At 47.9% G+C, this 16,072-nt stretch overlaps 1 protein-coding gene across 1 annotated transcript in view; it reads left to right on the top strand.

Annotated features, from left to right (window-relative positions):
* LOC309552802 (adhesion G protein-coupled receptor E1-like) overlaps positions 1 to 16,072 on the top strand; it is a gene marked incomplete at its 3' end in the record, with an annotated part of 46,358 nt that overhangs the window by 5,347 nt on the left and 24,939 nt on the right. The window contains exons 2-4 of the mRNA XM_082253715.1: positions 3,147 to 3,260; positions 3,463 to 3,650; positions 13,617 to 13,784. Coding sequence (XP_082109841.1) covers positions 3,147 to 3,260; positions 3,463 to 3,650; positions 13,617 to 13,784 — 470 coding nt within the window. The remainder of the gene's footprint in view (positions 1 to 3,146; positions 3,261 to 3,462; positions 3,651 to 13,616; positions 13,785 to 16,072) is intronic.

Raw genomic sequence — 16,072 nt, 5'->3', positions numbered from 1 at the left:
CTGGTTTCTTGTGTTTGTTGAGCGTAAAAAAATATATGGTCATATCATTTCCTAATTAAAGCAGAACTTCACTCTCTCATTCAAAATGAACTATTTTTCTTGTTCAATTTTTTTTATTGAAGAAAAGTGTATTGTATTACAATAGGATGTGTTAAAGTTCAGTGGAAATGTAAATACACAATGCTGAAGTAGGGACGGAGCCCTTCTTAACATAACATGGAACATGCGTAATATAAGTAACATAAGTAAGAAGAAAATAAAAACAGAAATGTGTAAAAGGACATTGTAAGATTACTCGGACTGAGTTAGTTTGGAGACTCTATTATTTTTGTTGATAAATGGAATCCCAGAACTTATATGTTTCCAATATTCAAAGGTTAGGTAATGAAGGTTCTAAGTGGGGTTACTACTAGTCTAACAGATGTCTGAGAGTCCCTATACCGAGTATGGGTTAAGATGTAGAGTAACCATTGTAGACTTTTGTAGGCTCAAACTTAGGTGGAATACAGCTAGAAGGGGGATGTCCGATCACAGCTAAATAAGCAGATGGAATGGTTGAGGCTGAGAGGTTTACATCACATTTGAGAGGTAAAGGAAAAAGAGAGGAATGGAAGAGAAAAGATATATAGAGGGAGGGATTTGGGAAGAGGGTGGTTCAGAAGGGTGTGGTAAAGGACAGGGATTGGCGGTCACCGGGGGGAGGGGGAAGGATGTGTATGACTGGTCTCTATGAGTATACTGTATGTAGTTACAGTTAATGTTATTTAAAGAAGTAGTAAGGTGTTATCGTTTTCAGGGGGGAGTTAATGAACGACCCATGGTTTCCAGAGGCATTCAAACTTGTTAACCTTGTCTAGGAGAACTGCTTCTACTTTGGCTTGTATCATGGCTCTAGTAACTCTGTTCTTCGCTTCCAAGACAGTGAGGTGGGGGGTTTTCCTGGCCTTCGCGATGGTTTGCTTTGTGGCAGTTGTAACATGCAGGAGTAGTTTGAATTGTATCTTGGTTACCTCAGTAGGTTTCTTGTCAAGTAGGGCCATGGCTGGGTCAGGAGTTAAGGTGTTCCCGACAGGGGGAGAAAGGATATGGAAAATTTCAGCTCCACCAAATATGGAGTTGTGTGCCGATATCTTGGCAACCTCTGAAGCATGCAGGAGAATAGGACAGGAGATATTTGGCAATCCGGGAAGGGACAAGGTACCAGTGCATTGGTAGTACTTTGCAATTAGTCTCAGAGGCTATAACATTTTGTGGGGCCGATTTTGTGGCTGTCCATATGTTGGACCAATCAGTAGCATCCAGTTGGATGTCTAAGTCTGATTCCCATTTGTTTACGTAGTGTAGTGATGTGCAAGGTGGTGGAGCTAGTAGTTGTAAGTAGAAAGAGGAGATTAAGCCTCGTACTTTGGGATCTTTCTTGCAAATACACTCGAAGTTGGTCATTTCGGGTAAGGAGGAGTCTGTGCGAAGGTAGGAGGAGAAGAAATGTTTCAGTTGAAGGTAGTGAAAAATGTCAGAGTCGGGGATTACGTAGGTTTCACAGAGATTGGGAAAATGTTTATAATAGGAAGTCGTAAAACCGTCAGGGCCTGGGCGTTTTTTCTTCTTTAGTGCTTTAATTGCATTATGGACTTCCAGTTCAGAAATGGGTTGTTCTAGGTCGGTCCGCTGGGGGGTCGTCAGGGATAAGAGGGTGAAAGTAGAGAAGAGTGCTGAAGCGTGGGCTTCATTAAACCCACTATCAACAGAATAGAGTTTGAACAGGTGTTTTTGAAAGACAGATAAAACCTTTAGGGTCCTTTCACACGGCCGCTCCGTGTGTCCGCAAATCATCCTATTTTTTTGCGGATGATTTGCGGACATCAATGTAAGTGAATGGCACTGCGGATGTCAGCGGAATACCATCCGCTGACATCCGATTTTCCTCCTTTCAGTTCTGTTCCGTTTTTACGAATGGAACAGAACCCCATTTTTCCATCCATGTAAAAAACGGAAAGGAAGGAAAATCGGATGTCAGCGGTGTCATCCGCTGACAACCGCAGTGCCATATACTTACATTATGTCCGCATATCATCCACAAATGGATGGGATGATATGCGGGCACACAGAGCGGATGACAGAAATGTCATCCGCTCCGTGGAAAAAAAAAAAAAAAAGTCCCGCAGCGGACTTAAGCAGCGGAGCGGCCGTCTGAAAGGAGCCTTACAGGGTTGCTGGAATAGGAATCCCAATTTGTTTTCAAACAGATTGGTTTATAGGCCCGCTCCATTCTGCGAAGGGAAAGTGCAAGAAATGTATCAGGTTTGTTTGCTTTCGTATAAAATTTATGTCTGCATTGACATAGGGGTTTTTCAGCTGATTCAGTCAAAAAAAGATCCAATTCCAGCCTAGCCCTGTCTAAGGTATATCTGTGGCAGGAGTAGGCTTGTCTTGAAAAGCAGCATGGGACTGTTGGAAGAGGTTTCTAGTTTTCGATGTAGGGTCTGGCGTTCTCTTTTGAGGTAAGTGGCTAATTGAATGCAAGCGCCTCGAATAATGGGCTTGTGGGCTTCCCAAATGGTTGATGGAGAGATGACATCAGTGACATTGTGAGTTATGTAGTCTTTGATGGCAAGGGAGATATCTGTATGATGAGACAAAATGAACTATTTTTAATCTTTATGCTGCTAGCAATAGTAAATAGATAACTAGGAAATTATATTATATTTGCCTGTTTTACATTTTTTTTACATTTCTTCAGTTACTTCCTGGTTTCCATGCCTAAGCAAATTATGTCATAAATCCCAGGAGTCTTCAAAAGGGGGGGGGGGGGTTTCTCAGCTAAGTACACCCTCCTGCTTGCATGCCTGAGCAAAGAGCAGAAGGATTACAGGAAGTAACTGCTACATGAATTATCTGCCCTTACTCAAAATGGTCACAGCCAGAAATGCTAGGGGATGTTTTTCAAAATGATTTCTCAGCAAAATAAAGCATGGAGACATGGATGAATGAGTGAATTGGCATTGAATATTAAAAATTAATTAAACAACATCTTTGGTTTGTGGTGCTCAAATGCAATGTAGTTCCGCTTTAACAAGCAACATCTACTTTATATAGCCAGCATTATATTATCATAATCACATGATCCTTAAATGATCCTCCTGCAGAGATTAATGCGAAGGTTTCCAGAGACGTTTGTGGTGGAGAAGTTCATTCCTTAAGCCTTGCTGTTCTGGCGAATACCATGCTGGTCCCATGTACACACGTGAGTGGAAATACAAGTGAGTATATAGTGAGACAAGGAGCATTATGCAAGAATGCATATTAGTCTTCCAGAATTTGTTTTTCTGGTCTCGTTATTATTCTGCTCTTATATTTGCTGTGTATTTCAGAGCTGCATATGGAAGTGACTTGTTTTCTTTATAAAAATGTGTAAGTAAATAATAAAGTTCAGGTTATATTTTTCTGTTTTGTTGTGTATAGGTGGGGCAATCTTAATCTCCTATAAAGGACTGGAATCCAAGTTGAACAGCAGCCTTCTTGGGGCATTGAGAGAACGTGAATATGAAGACAAGGGAGAAATCATTTCCTCCATAATAGGGGGAGCCATCCCCAAACCCAATACAGAAAACCTGGAGCCCCCAGTGACCTTCTATCTAAAACATTTGAAGGTCAGTACAAAAGGCTGTGAATAGGATGTTTACATACTTACAGATGCCAACAGAGATGAACAAACTAAATCTGACAGGTTGCCAATTTGGCACTTTCGTCTCCCAGCCAGGGCCGCACTGGGAATAAAATTCAGCCCTGGAAATAATTTCATACCAGCCTCATAGCATTATAATACCAGCCCAACAGCATACCGCCATTATTTTCTTGTTCATAAAATGGAAAACCATGCATTTTAAAGCACATTTAAACAGTGTATTATAGATATGACAGATATGAAAGCATATAGGGCTATATATATATATGAGCAAATTCCAGTTAAAAGTGCGCACATGGTACAGGAGGTGGTCACAGGCTGTGTGGACATGGTACAGGAGATGTCAGAGGATACGGACATGGTACAGAAGGACATGTCAGAGGCTGCGGGCATGGTACAGAAGATGCAAAGGCTGTAGGCATGGTGCAGGATATGCAGGGGCTGCAGACATGCTACAGGAGATGCAGGGGCTGCGGACATGCTACAGAAGATGCAGGGGCTCTGGACATGGTGCAGGAGATGCAGGGGCCTAGAAAGAAAAAATGCAGATGGCGCACCAACCCTAGCGCATTACCTTAAAAACTGCTTATTATTTAAAAACATGTATACATCATATTCACAAAAATGGATGGAACATAGGCACAAATAGAAATAGTAAGTCCACCAAGGAGGTCCACTGGGCATGGTGTGCAGGTACAGATCATGTAAAGATGTGGAACCTCTAAATGCCGCTTACGCCTTTCAGGGGTGTACCCCCTTCCTCAGAGCTGCGGGCATGGTGCAGCTGATGCAGGGGCTGCGGGCATGGTGCAGGAGATGCAGGGGCTGCAGGCATGGTTCAGGAGATGCAGGGGCTGCGGGCATGGTGCAGGAGATGCAGGGCTGCAGGCATGGTTCAGAAGTAGCAGGGGCTGCGGGCATGGTGCAGGAGATGCAGGGGCTGTGGACATGGTACAGGAGGACATGTCAGAGGCTTCAGGCATGGTGCAGGAGGACATGTCGTTAGACAATTTAAAGTGCAGAAATGCCACTAAAGGTGCAAATAGTGTCCTAGTACAATGAGCTTGCAAACGGCAGATATGACAATTTACTTAAATATATATATAGATAAAATATAAGTGAAGGCGCTCAGTTCTGGGTGAGGTTAAATATTCAAAAGGTTTTTTATCTGCTGCCCAGAGATTTTTAAAAGTTAAAACAATTAAAAAAACGTATATAAATGACAAGTGTAAGGGCACTGATAATTTATGTGGAATATAGTGTATCAAAATAGATGAAGAACTGAATTAAATATAAAAGGCAATTGCAAACACTCATCACAATATATACAAATGGGGGGCGTGGCTAGGTCATGGCGGTGTGAGGACGTTTCCTTATGGTGCTCCCGCTCCCTAGCCTCCCTGATCGGCTTTAAATGCACATTTACCGGCTGTCATGAGCTCTTACAAACGGAGGAAGACTAAATCTGCCAAACCTGCTCCCCGGGTGACTTCCTCGGCTCCGATCCGTCCGTTTTTTCAGGAATCACCGGCTCCGGCACTCCGGGCGCTCGCACGGAGTCCACGTGGGGACTCCGATCCGGCCGCTGCCTCTTCATCCCCGGCTCCCTCGCATTCCATGGCCTCCCCGACTCCTCCGCGGATGTCCCAGTCCTCTCTTACCGGGGACTCAGGGGAGGACAGAGACATTTGGACATTGCTGCGATCCCTCCCCACCAAAATGGACATGGAGGCCCTGGTGGCTCAGGTCACGGAACAACACCGGAGGGACTTCCAGGCTCTGTCGGGAGAGGTGACCCAGGTGAAGGAGCGGGTGGCGTCTGGGGAGTCCGCTATTGGTGATCTACAGGCTCGGGTAGCCCAACTGGAGCGGACCCAGGCGGCCCACACGGACATTCTTGCAGAGCACCAGCTTGCTATGGAGGACATTGAAAATCGGAGCCGTCGGAATAATCTGCGGCTCCGCGGACTTCCTGAAGCTACGAGTCACGAGGATCTGCTTGAGACGGTCCGGGCCATACTTACCAGGATACTCCCGTCGGAACCCCCGGTGGTGTTGGAGTTTGACCGGATTCATCGGGCTCTAGGCCCCAAGCCGCAGGATGCTGATAGGCCCAGAGACGTGATTTGCCGCCTTCACCGTTATGCGGTCAAGGAGCAGGTACTGAGAGCTGCTTGGACGGCGGGCCCTCTGGACTTCGATGGGGCTACGATCCATATATTCCCGGATGTCTCGCGGGGGACCCTGACACGTAGGGCTATGCTAAAGCCCCTCCTGGAACGTCTCCGTGGTCAAGACGCTACTTATAGATGGGGCTTCCCCCTTCAGCTGGTAGTCCGCAGAAATGGATCGACATTTGTCCTTCATAGGCACTCTGATCTCCAGGCTCTATTCCGGTTTGCAGATTTGACTCCGATGGTGATCCCGGACTGGTTGGCGAGGCTCCCGGAGCGTGACGCTCGGTCCCCTGGTGGTGGGCCGTCGCGGTCGGGTTCCGCTGGACGGCGCCGTCAGCGCCGTGCCCCCGGGCTGAGCTCCTCCAACTTTTCAGTGGCCTCCCCGGAGGACTAAACCCGGACTGCCTTGGAACTGTGAGTAACCTTCTGGCCCCCTCCCTTGCTCCCAACGATCTCCCCTCCAGTTCCCCCGCTTCTGCCCCCGCTTCTGACTGAGCCGCTATGTTTCCCTTGCCTGGCCCTACCCGATGTCCGCAATGGTTCTGCCTAAATCCCCTCATGGGCCCTGTGGACTCATCCCGTGTTCTTCTCCCCTGTCCTTGCTGGGCGGGTGCCCTGTTCTGCTACCCTGGCGGCCCCCTTCTCAGGACTGGAACTACGGCCCCCGCATCGCCCCGGGTGCTGCAGTGGGAGCTCCCGTCGCATTTGGCTACACGGGTGCCCTGCTGGAGTGCGCTGTGTGATGGAAGATGTTGCCCCTGCCGGATGGCGAGATGCTTGCATGCCTCTACCTGTGTCTTATGCTATTGTACCATTTGTAATGTGATTACTGCATGTGGCTCAACATATACAGTATATTGATGGCTCGGGGTGTGCTCGTGGGGTTTCCCCCTAGTTTCCTTCCCGGCGGTGCCATGGCCGGACTAGGCCTGTAACGGGCGGTGGATTAGACGGGGTGCTGCTCTCCTATCCATGCTGGATGGTGCTGCATGCCTAGCTGGGGGTCTATGGTTCCCCTTTAGTTCCTGCATGGCGCCGCCAACTTACCCCCCATCCCCCCTTCTCCTTCTTGCCCCCCCTTCCCTCCCCCACCATTTCCCCCTTGCCCTCCCCTTCCCCCTCCTCTCCCACCCTCCCCTTTTCCCCTCTTCCCCCTCCTCCCTTCCCCCCCCTCGCTTCCCCTTCCCCCCTTTCCCCTCCATTTCCCCCTTTTCCCCTCCCCTTCCTCTTCTCCCCCCTCCCCCCCTCCCCCTCTCCCCCCCCTCCCCCTCTCCCCTCCCTCCCCCTCCCCCTCTCCCCTCCCTCCCCCTCTCCCTCTCCCCTCCCTTCCCCTCTCCCTATTCCTCGTTTTCCCTTTTTCTCCCCCTTTCTTTTACCCCCCCCCCCCCCAGGGTGTGGTGTTATCTGTGAGGGGTGGTGGGGTGCTCCCCCCTTCTCTCCGATGCCACTGATCCAGAGGGAGACGTCCGGGCGAAAGGCGAGCACAGACTCTGGAGTTTCTGCCTTGCGTACCAAGGGAATGGATGATTTTGCTCTTTGCGGGGGGGCGGGGGGAGGGTTTCCTCTCCTGTTCTGGGGCTCAGACTGTTGCACTATGTTACTAATTTTTGTTTTTTTTTACGCTTGGGCTGTTGGTATTTATAGCTGGTTGTTAATGCATGTTATTATGATATCTGTGGGCCGATTTGGGGGGCCGGGGAGCGGTCACCTTCCTCTCTCGGTTAGTGGCTCTCCTCGTTCCCCACATAGGGTGATCCCTGGGTACCCGTCCATTGTGCCCTGCTTGCGGGGGTGGTGGGCTGGGCTCTTGGGTCCTTTGAGATTTACTTCTCTCTTGTGCTTCGGCACCTTAGTATTTTGTAGTTAGGCGCGTGTGTTGCGCCCTTTTTCTTTTCTCTTTATCTCCTTTTTCCCTTCACCTTTTCATTCCCCTCTACCTCCCTACTGCTCTCCCCCCCCCCTTTTTTTTTTTTTTCTTTCTCCCTCTCCCCCCTCTCCTTACCTCTCCCTCCTCCCCTCCTCTGGGTCTTTAGTTTTTGACCGGTGGGCTGGACCCGTTGGTTGGGGGAGATATGGCCGCCCCCCGCCCTGACCCGATCCATTTGGTCTCCTTAAATGCGAAGGGGCTCAATACCCCTGAGAAGCGCTCCATTGTACTGTCGGAACTCCATCGTCTCCGTGCTCATGTTGGTTTTCTGCAGGAAACGCATTTCAAGTTGGGCAAGATCCCCAAATTGGGAAACAGGCGTTTTCCTACGGTCTACCATGGCTGCTCCTCTGATTCCAAGACGAAAGGGGTTAGCATCTTGATTCATTGTAATGCTCCTTGGAAGCTCTCGGATGTGTGGAATGACGAGTCTGGCAGGGCCCTTTTTGTGAAGGGCCAGTTGGGGTCCATCCCTGTTACCCTGGTGAATCTCTACCTGCCCAATACGAACCAAATTTCCTATATGGACTCAGTACTTTCTAAGCTGGCAGACTTCGCTACGGGACAGATTCTTATGGGTGGGGATTTTAATTTGGCTCTGGAACCACTGGTGGACACCTCTAGGGGTTCCTCCCAGCTGTCCTATGCTGCTCTGCGTCGCTTCAAGCAGTTGATTCATGCTTTTCGCCTGGTAGATCCGTGGCGGGTTCTTCATCCCCGGGATAGGGATTATACTTTCTTCTCCCCCCCGCACGACTCATATTCGCGTATTGACTTTTTTCTGTTGCCGCAGTCCTTGCTGTCCAGGGTCTCCGCTGCCTCTATTGGTTCTATTGCCATTTCGGACCACGCTCCCGTTCTCCTCGACTTAGACCTGCGTTCCCCTGAGCTGTCACAGTGGCAGTGGAGGCTTAATGACACCCTTCTCCAGGATCCTGCTATTCTGGGGGAACTCGGTACGGAATTGAGGAACTTTTTTGCATCCAATGCCACGACTGACAGCTCACCCATGATGGTCTGGGAGGCCCATAAGAGCTATATGCGCGGGGTCCTGATCAAGCTCGGGTCGCGGAGAAAGAAGGAAAGGAGTGCCCAGATGTCTGCCCTCCTGGCGAAAATTGGCAACCTAGAGAGGGTTCACAAACGATCGCAAGCAATTACTGTCCTCCAGGAGCTCATTGTTCTTTGCGATCAGCTCCGTGATCTGGTCCTCTTCCAGGCCAAGGCCACCCTGGCTAAATGTCGCCGAGCTTTTTATGAGCACGGGGACAAGTGTGGGAAATTACTGGCCAGAGCGCTGCGACAGCAGAGATCTAGGGCGTTTATCCCAGAGATCTCTACCTCAGCTGGCCGTACGGTCCAGTCAACGACGGCCATAGCTGAGGCTTTTCGCCTGTACTATTCCTCCTTGTACAATCTGTCCTCTGACCCCTCGCCGACATCACGTGACGCTAGGATCCGGGAGATTCGATCGTATCTCTCGGCCTCCGGCCTCCCCACCCTTTCTCCGGAGGATGTGGAGGAGTTGGACGCACCTCTACGCCCGGGTGAACTCACTGCAGCCCTGGGGGGCATGCAACCCGGGAAAGCGCCTGGTCCGGATGGGTACACCCTTGCGTACTACAAGTGCTTTGCAGAGGTCCTTTCGCCACATTTTTTATCCGCATACAATGCGGCTGGCGAGTTGGCGACCCTGCCAGTGGTTTCCTTGCGCGCTCATATCACCGTCTTAGCCAAGGAGGGCAAGGACCCGCTGCTGTGTGCTAGCTACAGGCCGATTTCCCTTCTAAATATCGACCTGAAACTCTTCACCAAAATCCTAGCTTCCAGACTGGCTCCCCTGCTCCCGAGCTTGATCCACGATGATCAAGTGGGTTTTGTTACTGCCCGGGAGGCTAGGGATAATACCGCCAAGGCTATTGACCTCATCCATTATGCTAATAGCCGCCGAATCCCAATGCTGGTCCTGTCGACGGACGCCGAAAAGGCGTTCGATCGGGTGAACTGGGACTTTCTTCTGGCTACCATGGCGCATGTAGGCCTGGGGAGGCGCCAGTTGTCCTGGATCAAGGCCATCTATTCCAGGCCCTCGGCTAGGGTGAAGGTCAATGGGTCTCTTTCGGACTCCCTCGACATAGCAAATGGCACTCGTCAGGGGTGCCCACTTTCCCCGTTGATTTTTGTTCTCGCTCTGGAACCTTTTTTGAGGACTGTGAGGGCGAATGTGGATGTGGCCGGACTATCGGTGAGTGCAAGTGAGTCGCCTAAAGTGGCGGCATACGCGGACGATCTTCTCTTCTTCCTGACACGACCTCTCACTTCCCTTCCGAATCTCTTGCGGGAATTTCGGGTTTATGAGTCATTGTCGTTTTATAAAATCAACCAATCGAAGTCTGAGGCACTAGCGGTGGGTCTGCCGACTTCTCTGTCGGCTCTACTGAAAGCGGACTTTCCCTTTAAATGGGGCCTGTCTCACATTAAGTACCTGGGGATATCTCTCCCGAGTTGCCCGGAGAAAGTCTTCGACTGTAATTTCCCACCTCTTTTGACTCGTATAAAGCAGGATCTGGAGGGGTGGCGCCAAGGGACTTTTTCCTGGTTTGGACGTTGCAATATCATAAAGATGAACATCATGCCCCGCCTCTTGTATGTGCTTCAAGCACTGCCCATTAAGGTTCCGTCCTCCTTCCTCAGAAGGGTGAACAGGGTGTTTCGGGAGTTCCTGTGGCGTAGGGGCTCCGCCCGCTTGGCGCTGCGGGTGCTCCGGTTGCCTAAATTGAGTGGGGGAATGGCGATGCCTGACACAGTCCTCTACTATGAGGCGTGTCATCTTTCTCGCATAGTCGACTGGTACCGCCATGGTCCCATGAAGCAATGGGTCCGACTTGAACGTATGTCCGTACGGACTCCCCTGGAATCCGCTCTCTGGAGCTCGGACCCTGTTCCCAGGGAATTGGATGCCCATCCGACCATAGGATCCACGCTGGCGGTGGGTAGACGCCTGTGCCACGATGGCCAATTGGCGCCCTTTCCTTCGCCTCTCCTCCCAGTGATTGATAACCCGGCCTTCGGGCCCGGGGTAGATCAGCCCGGTTTTAGGTCTTTGAAGACCGCTGGGATTTACCAGGCCCGGCACTTTGTGAGGGATGGGGCTTGGATCTCGCGCTCTCACGTGAATGCCACGGCGCCCTTTGCCTCCCTGTCCTTTTGGCAACGGATCCAGCTTATTCATTTTCTACAAGCTCTTCCTTCGGCGTCTCTGTTTTCGAGACGCCTCACATACTTTGAAGATTTGTGCTCTGACACCTCCCCTCTTCGCCACACGGTCTCCCTGGTCTACCGGGCACTGGCCTCACCGGACGAATCTTACCGTCCCCCATTTATTGCCAAATGGGAAAGAGACCTGAATGTATCTTTTACGGACCATCAGGTTGAGAGAATTTTATTTTTCACTTACAAGACCTCCCGCTGCTCGCGGTATCAGGAGGTGGGCTACAAGTGCTTAACCCGCTGGCACTATACCCCAGTTAGACTTCATCGAATGTTTCCGGCCTGCCCGGATGTCTGTTGGCGATGTGGGGAGGAGGTTGGCACCTACCTACACGTTTTCTGGTCATGTTCCAGATTACAATCTTTCTGGTCGGAGGTCTTACGAATTACTAGGAAATTTACAGACCATTCCCTCACCTTGGACCCAGCCCTCTTCCTCCTTCATCACCATGAATATCCGAGAGCGTCCTATCGGAAATCAATTCTACCACTTCTGTTCACGGCAGCTAAAAGCTGCATCCCTCCGCTCTGGAAGCAGACGCAGCCTCCTACGGTAGCTATGTGGCTCCGCAAGGTTTCTTGCCTCAATGAAATGGAAGATCTAGTAGCCACTGAGCACGGTTCACGAGACAAGTTCCTGAAACGCTGGTTCTACTGGCATGAATTTAAATATACTTCAGAATACACGGAGTTGATTTCCTGCTGATGGTTGATGGGCGGGGGCCGGCCGGCCGCCCCCCACCCCCCTCTTTGGTTCTTCCCTGACCCCTTCCTCTCTCACCCTGGTCCCCTTCCTCCCCCTCTTTCTTTCTTTGTCTAATTTCCATAGCTCCTTCTTCTCTATCTAGGCTATAGACATACCGTCTATAGGTGTTTTCATCCTCTGTACCGTTTCTGGGCATTAGCTATTCTACTACGGGCTCCCTGTAAGGTCGTTGAGTCGGTTTCCTGGAGTAACGCAGTGCGACGCCCCTTTGGGGGAAGTAATGCCAGTGGACCCTCGGGTGTTTGCCGCGGCATTCTGGGGCGCTTAGGGGGGGCCTCCCTTCCCCGGTAGCCGGCCATGAGATGGATGCCGGTGGGGGGGGGGGATCTACCTGAAGGTGTCCTGAGATTTTCTCTGTTCACTATTCGGTTCTAGAAGTTTAGACCGTGGGCTTCACGGAGGGTTTACAGTCTGTTTCTGATGTGCTCTATAGACGACTTAGTGCTACGTTAAAAATTTTGGAATGCTGCCTGTATTGTTTATAATTTGTTATCTGCTCACCACACCTGAAATTTGATTGTACCTGTTGTTGGTATATGGTATGCTTGGATGTTCTCTTTCTAATAAAGAAAAATTTGAAAAAAAAAACAATATATACAAATAAATTGTATGAATTATAAAAGTGATATAGTGCTAAAGTGACTGTGCTGTGACCTTTTTACACATAAAAAAGGTGGATAAAACCAGGGATAAATGTGCAATATCAGTGCAAATTTTGGCCTTAAAACAACTTCATGGACTGATATAAAATATAAGTGAAATATTGGTGACCGTTGTGATCAAAAAAAATTTAATTAGTGACTCCATATAGTGATTTCCTAAGTGAATAATATATATTTCTTCAGAAGTGAAGTAAAAACATCAGGTGTTCCCAGCATGTGATCCAGTGAGCAGGGTGTTAAATCTTTATATGCTCACCAGAGGTAAGTGGGTCACACAGACCCTGCAGACTTTGGGTACATATAAGTATGGTCACTCTTGTTCCTCCTTCCTCAGTGGATTACAATGTGTCATGCGCTTGGGGTTCTCATAGGGCTTCAAAGGGTTAATGGATGGCTTACTTTCTCCAGCAGCAAAAAGATCCCATATAAGGTCTCTAAATGTATTTCTCAGTAAGGGAAATATAGGAGACAGGAAGCCAACATAGTATAATACAGTTTAATAAAAAAACTAAAGATACAATAAAGATGGGTGCTTAGTTACATTGTGAGATGCTTTCCAAGCACCGATAAGAAGGCTCTAAGTTGCTGCATTAAAGCCGCTGGGCCTGTCAACCGGCAGGATAAATTCAGGGCTTCATGATGTTCGGTGGTATAGCAGTGATGGCGTGCGTTCCACCATCAGGATATGACGTATTAGGATCAAAAGTTCAGGCTTAGACCACAATGCATTTCGCAGTACGTTTGTGCGTATTCAGGACTTCAGGACTTTCACTCTCCAGATGTGCAAAGCTGGTAGAGACATGGAAAAGACTTGCAGCTGTAATTGCAGGGAAGGGTGGTTCTACAAAGTATTGACTCAGGGGGGCTGAATACAAATGCACGCCACACTTTTTACATATTTATTTGTAAAAAATGTTGAAAACCATTTATCATTTTCCCCCCACTTCACAATTATGTGCCACTTTGTGTTGGTCTATAACAAAAAATCCCAATATAATACATTTATGTTTTTGGTTGTGACATGCAAAATGTGGAACATTTCAAGTGGTATGAATACTTTTTTAAGGCACTGTATATATGTATATACTGTATATATTCATTACATATCACCCTTTTGCTTCTTCCACAGAATGTTGCACCTTCCTTCACTGTGCAGTGTGTTTTCTGGGATATGAAGCAGAGAGCTTGGTCAAGCCGTGGATGTGAGACCAAGAAGTCTGACAGAGAGAACGGCACTCTCTGTGTCTGCAACCACCTGTCCACCTTTGCTGTCCTCATGGCACCCAGTAACATTCAGGTGATATAAATTTTAATGCAGAGTAAAGTAAAATAAAGTAAAGACAGTCATAGGGATGGTTAGATTGACTATTGAACAAAACATAGATTAACGTGCAGGGGAGGACTGGGCCAGGGGTCAGGGGGGCAATTGCCCCCTGGGCCACTCTGATGTCATGTAAAAAGGCTGCACTGCTTCTGCCACAGACATGCCTAATGGGTTCCTGGTGAAGAGAAGTAAAAAGTCTCTGCCACAGACCTACTGATTGCAGGATGAAGACAAGGACAGAGCACAGGCCTCCCTCCCAAGCATGGATGGAGCAAACTGAGTCTGAGCAGAAGCCGGTTCCATGCCCCACTTGAGACTCTCCTCCCCTGGACAGCCAAAACTGAGATGTCCCAACTCCCCCCCTCCCAATCGCCCCCTGCTGACCAGGTTGCGAACCCAGACTCAATCGGTTAGTAGAGAGTACCTAGAGCAGGGCTTTAACCTGGAATGGGGGTCAAGAGGAGGAATGGAAGAGGGAGAGTGGGAGGGGGGCCGTGTCGATGCACCATGGGCCTCTAGTTTATACTTGCCCCCTTGGCTGAAAGATGCCAGTCTGCCCCTGTTAACGTGAACCGTCATAAGCTTATAGAAGACAACAAGAACATATGTTTCTTGAGCATACAATTTCTTCTAAATTAAAAGAGAAATAATGTCAAAATTTAATAGCAATATAAAAAATAATAATGGCCAATTTTTTTACTTTTTAGGATTGTTTTCTTCTAAACAGTAAGAAGTTCTATGGACCCTTGAATACATATGTACTCATTGACAAAGTTTTAAGAGGCATAGACTTTAGAAAGTGTCATACTCTCGCCTATTTACAAAGCTTTGATATTCCTCATATGTAGAAGTCTGGATTTAGGATGATACTATGATAGTGCCTTGAAAACTGGCTAACATACTACAACACTGCTGCTTTATACCTCATATTGAATATTTGTTTTTTGCCACCAATTTAGTTTTGGGCTCTAATTTATTAAAAGGATGTTGTAGAACCAAACATGATGTAGAAAAGGGGAATTTAATTGATAAAAGATATGGAAGATCTAAGTGGTGAGAAAAAAGATGAACACATTTTATTTCTACCCAGAAAAGGGCAATAAAAGGGGTATATAATCACTTGGTGCAGATACATTAGACACTACAAAATGTTTAAACTTTACACACCAGAGTTCTTTCCATAAGAGCTGTGAAAATGTGGAATGGTCTTCCACAGAACTACAGAACTTAGAATTCTTTCTTGTTCAATCCGTTTATTTATTTTCATAAGCTGATGCAAAAAGACACTTCGAACTTTAATCACTTGAGTTCTGGAAGGTTTTGCATCCTTCATGACCAGAGCATGTTTTGCTCTTCAGCAATGGCTATTTTACCTGGCAATTGCTCGGTCATGCAACAATATATGCAAATTACATTTTTATCATTTTGTTCACCAGATATAAAAAAAAAAAATCAAATGTCTTCATAAATTGAGGCCAAATTAATTCCGCTACATGTCTTTGCTACAAAAAAAAAAAAAAACCAATATATGCATATTAATTGGTTTGTGTGAAAGTTACAGCATCTACAAACTACGATATTAACAATATATTCTGGAATTTATGCAGCTATAGGTGCTATACTGCAGTAGTGATCTGTGATTTTTAGTGGGACTGTGATAGGGTGGCGGACAATCTGGCACTAACAGACACTATCTGGGAGGGTCTCTTACTGACAATAACGTCCCTAGTGACACTAATACAGTGATCAGTGATAATAACATACACTTACACTGTACTAATGACACTGGCAGGGAAGAGGTTAACATCTAGAGGAAATCAAGGGGTTAACTATGTGCCTAACAATGTGTTATGTGTGCTGCTTTTACTTTATGATCTTGCTGTTTTTTCTCCCTGAAAAGCAGGGAGAAGAAACAGTCGGATCACTGTTGCTATGCACACAAAGTTCTGTGTGTTTGAATACACAGAGCTCTGTGTGTGATTGGACACAGCCGATAAGCTGATTTAATCCATAATCATTGGCTTAAATCTGTTGCCAAACTCGTGCTGTGTCCAATCATGTGTGCACCCTGAAGAAAGGCCTAACTTACAGGTATGTGAATATGCCTGTACCTGCTGCTAGGGATGATTGAACGGTTCGGGTCGACCATCGGTTTGACCCGAACATTGGGTGTTCGGAATTCAGCCGAATTATGAACTTTTTGCGGTAAAAGTTCGGAATTCGGTCACCAGAACTGCCCAAAATGCAATGGGAGTGGAACT

Source organism: Pelophylax lessonae (genome assembly GCF_965119305.1).
Source record: "Pelophylax lessonae genome assembly, chromosome: 4".
Lineage (NCBI taxonomy): Eukaryota > Metazoa > Chordata > Amphibia > Anura > Ranidae > Pelophylax > Pelophylax lessonae.
The sequence above is the reverse complement of the archived record's forward strand: the minus strand, read 5'-3'. Positions and strand labels throughout refer to the sequence as shown.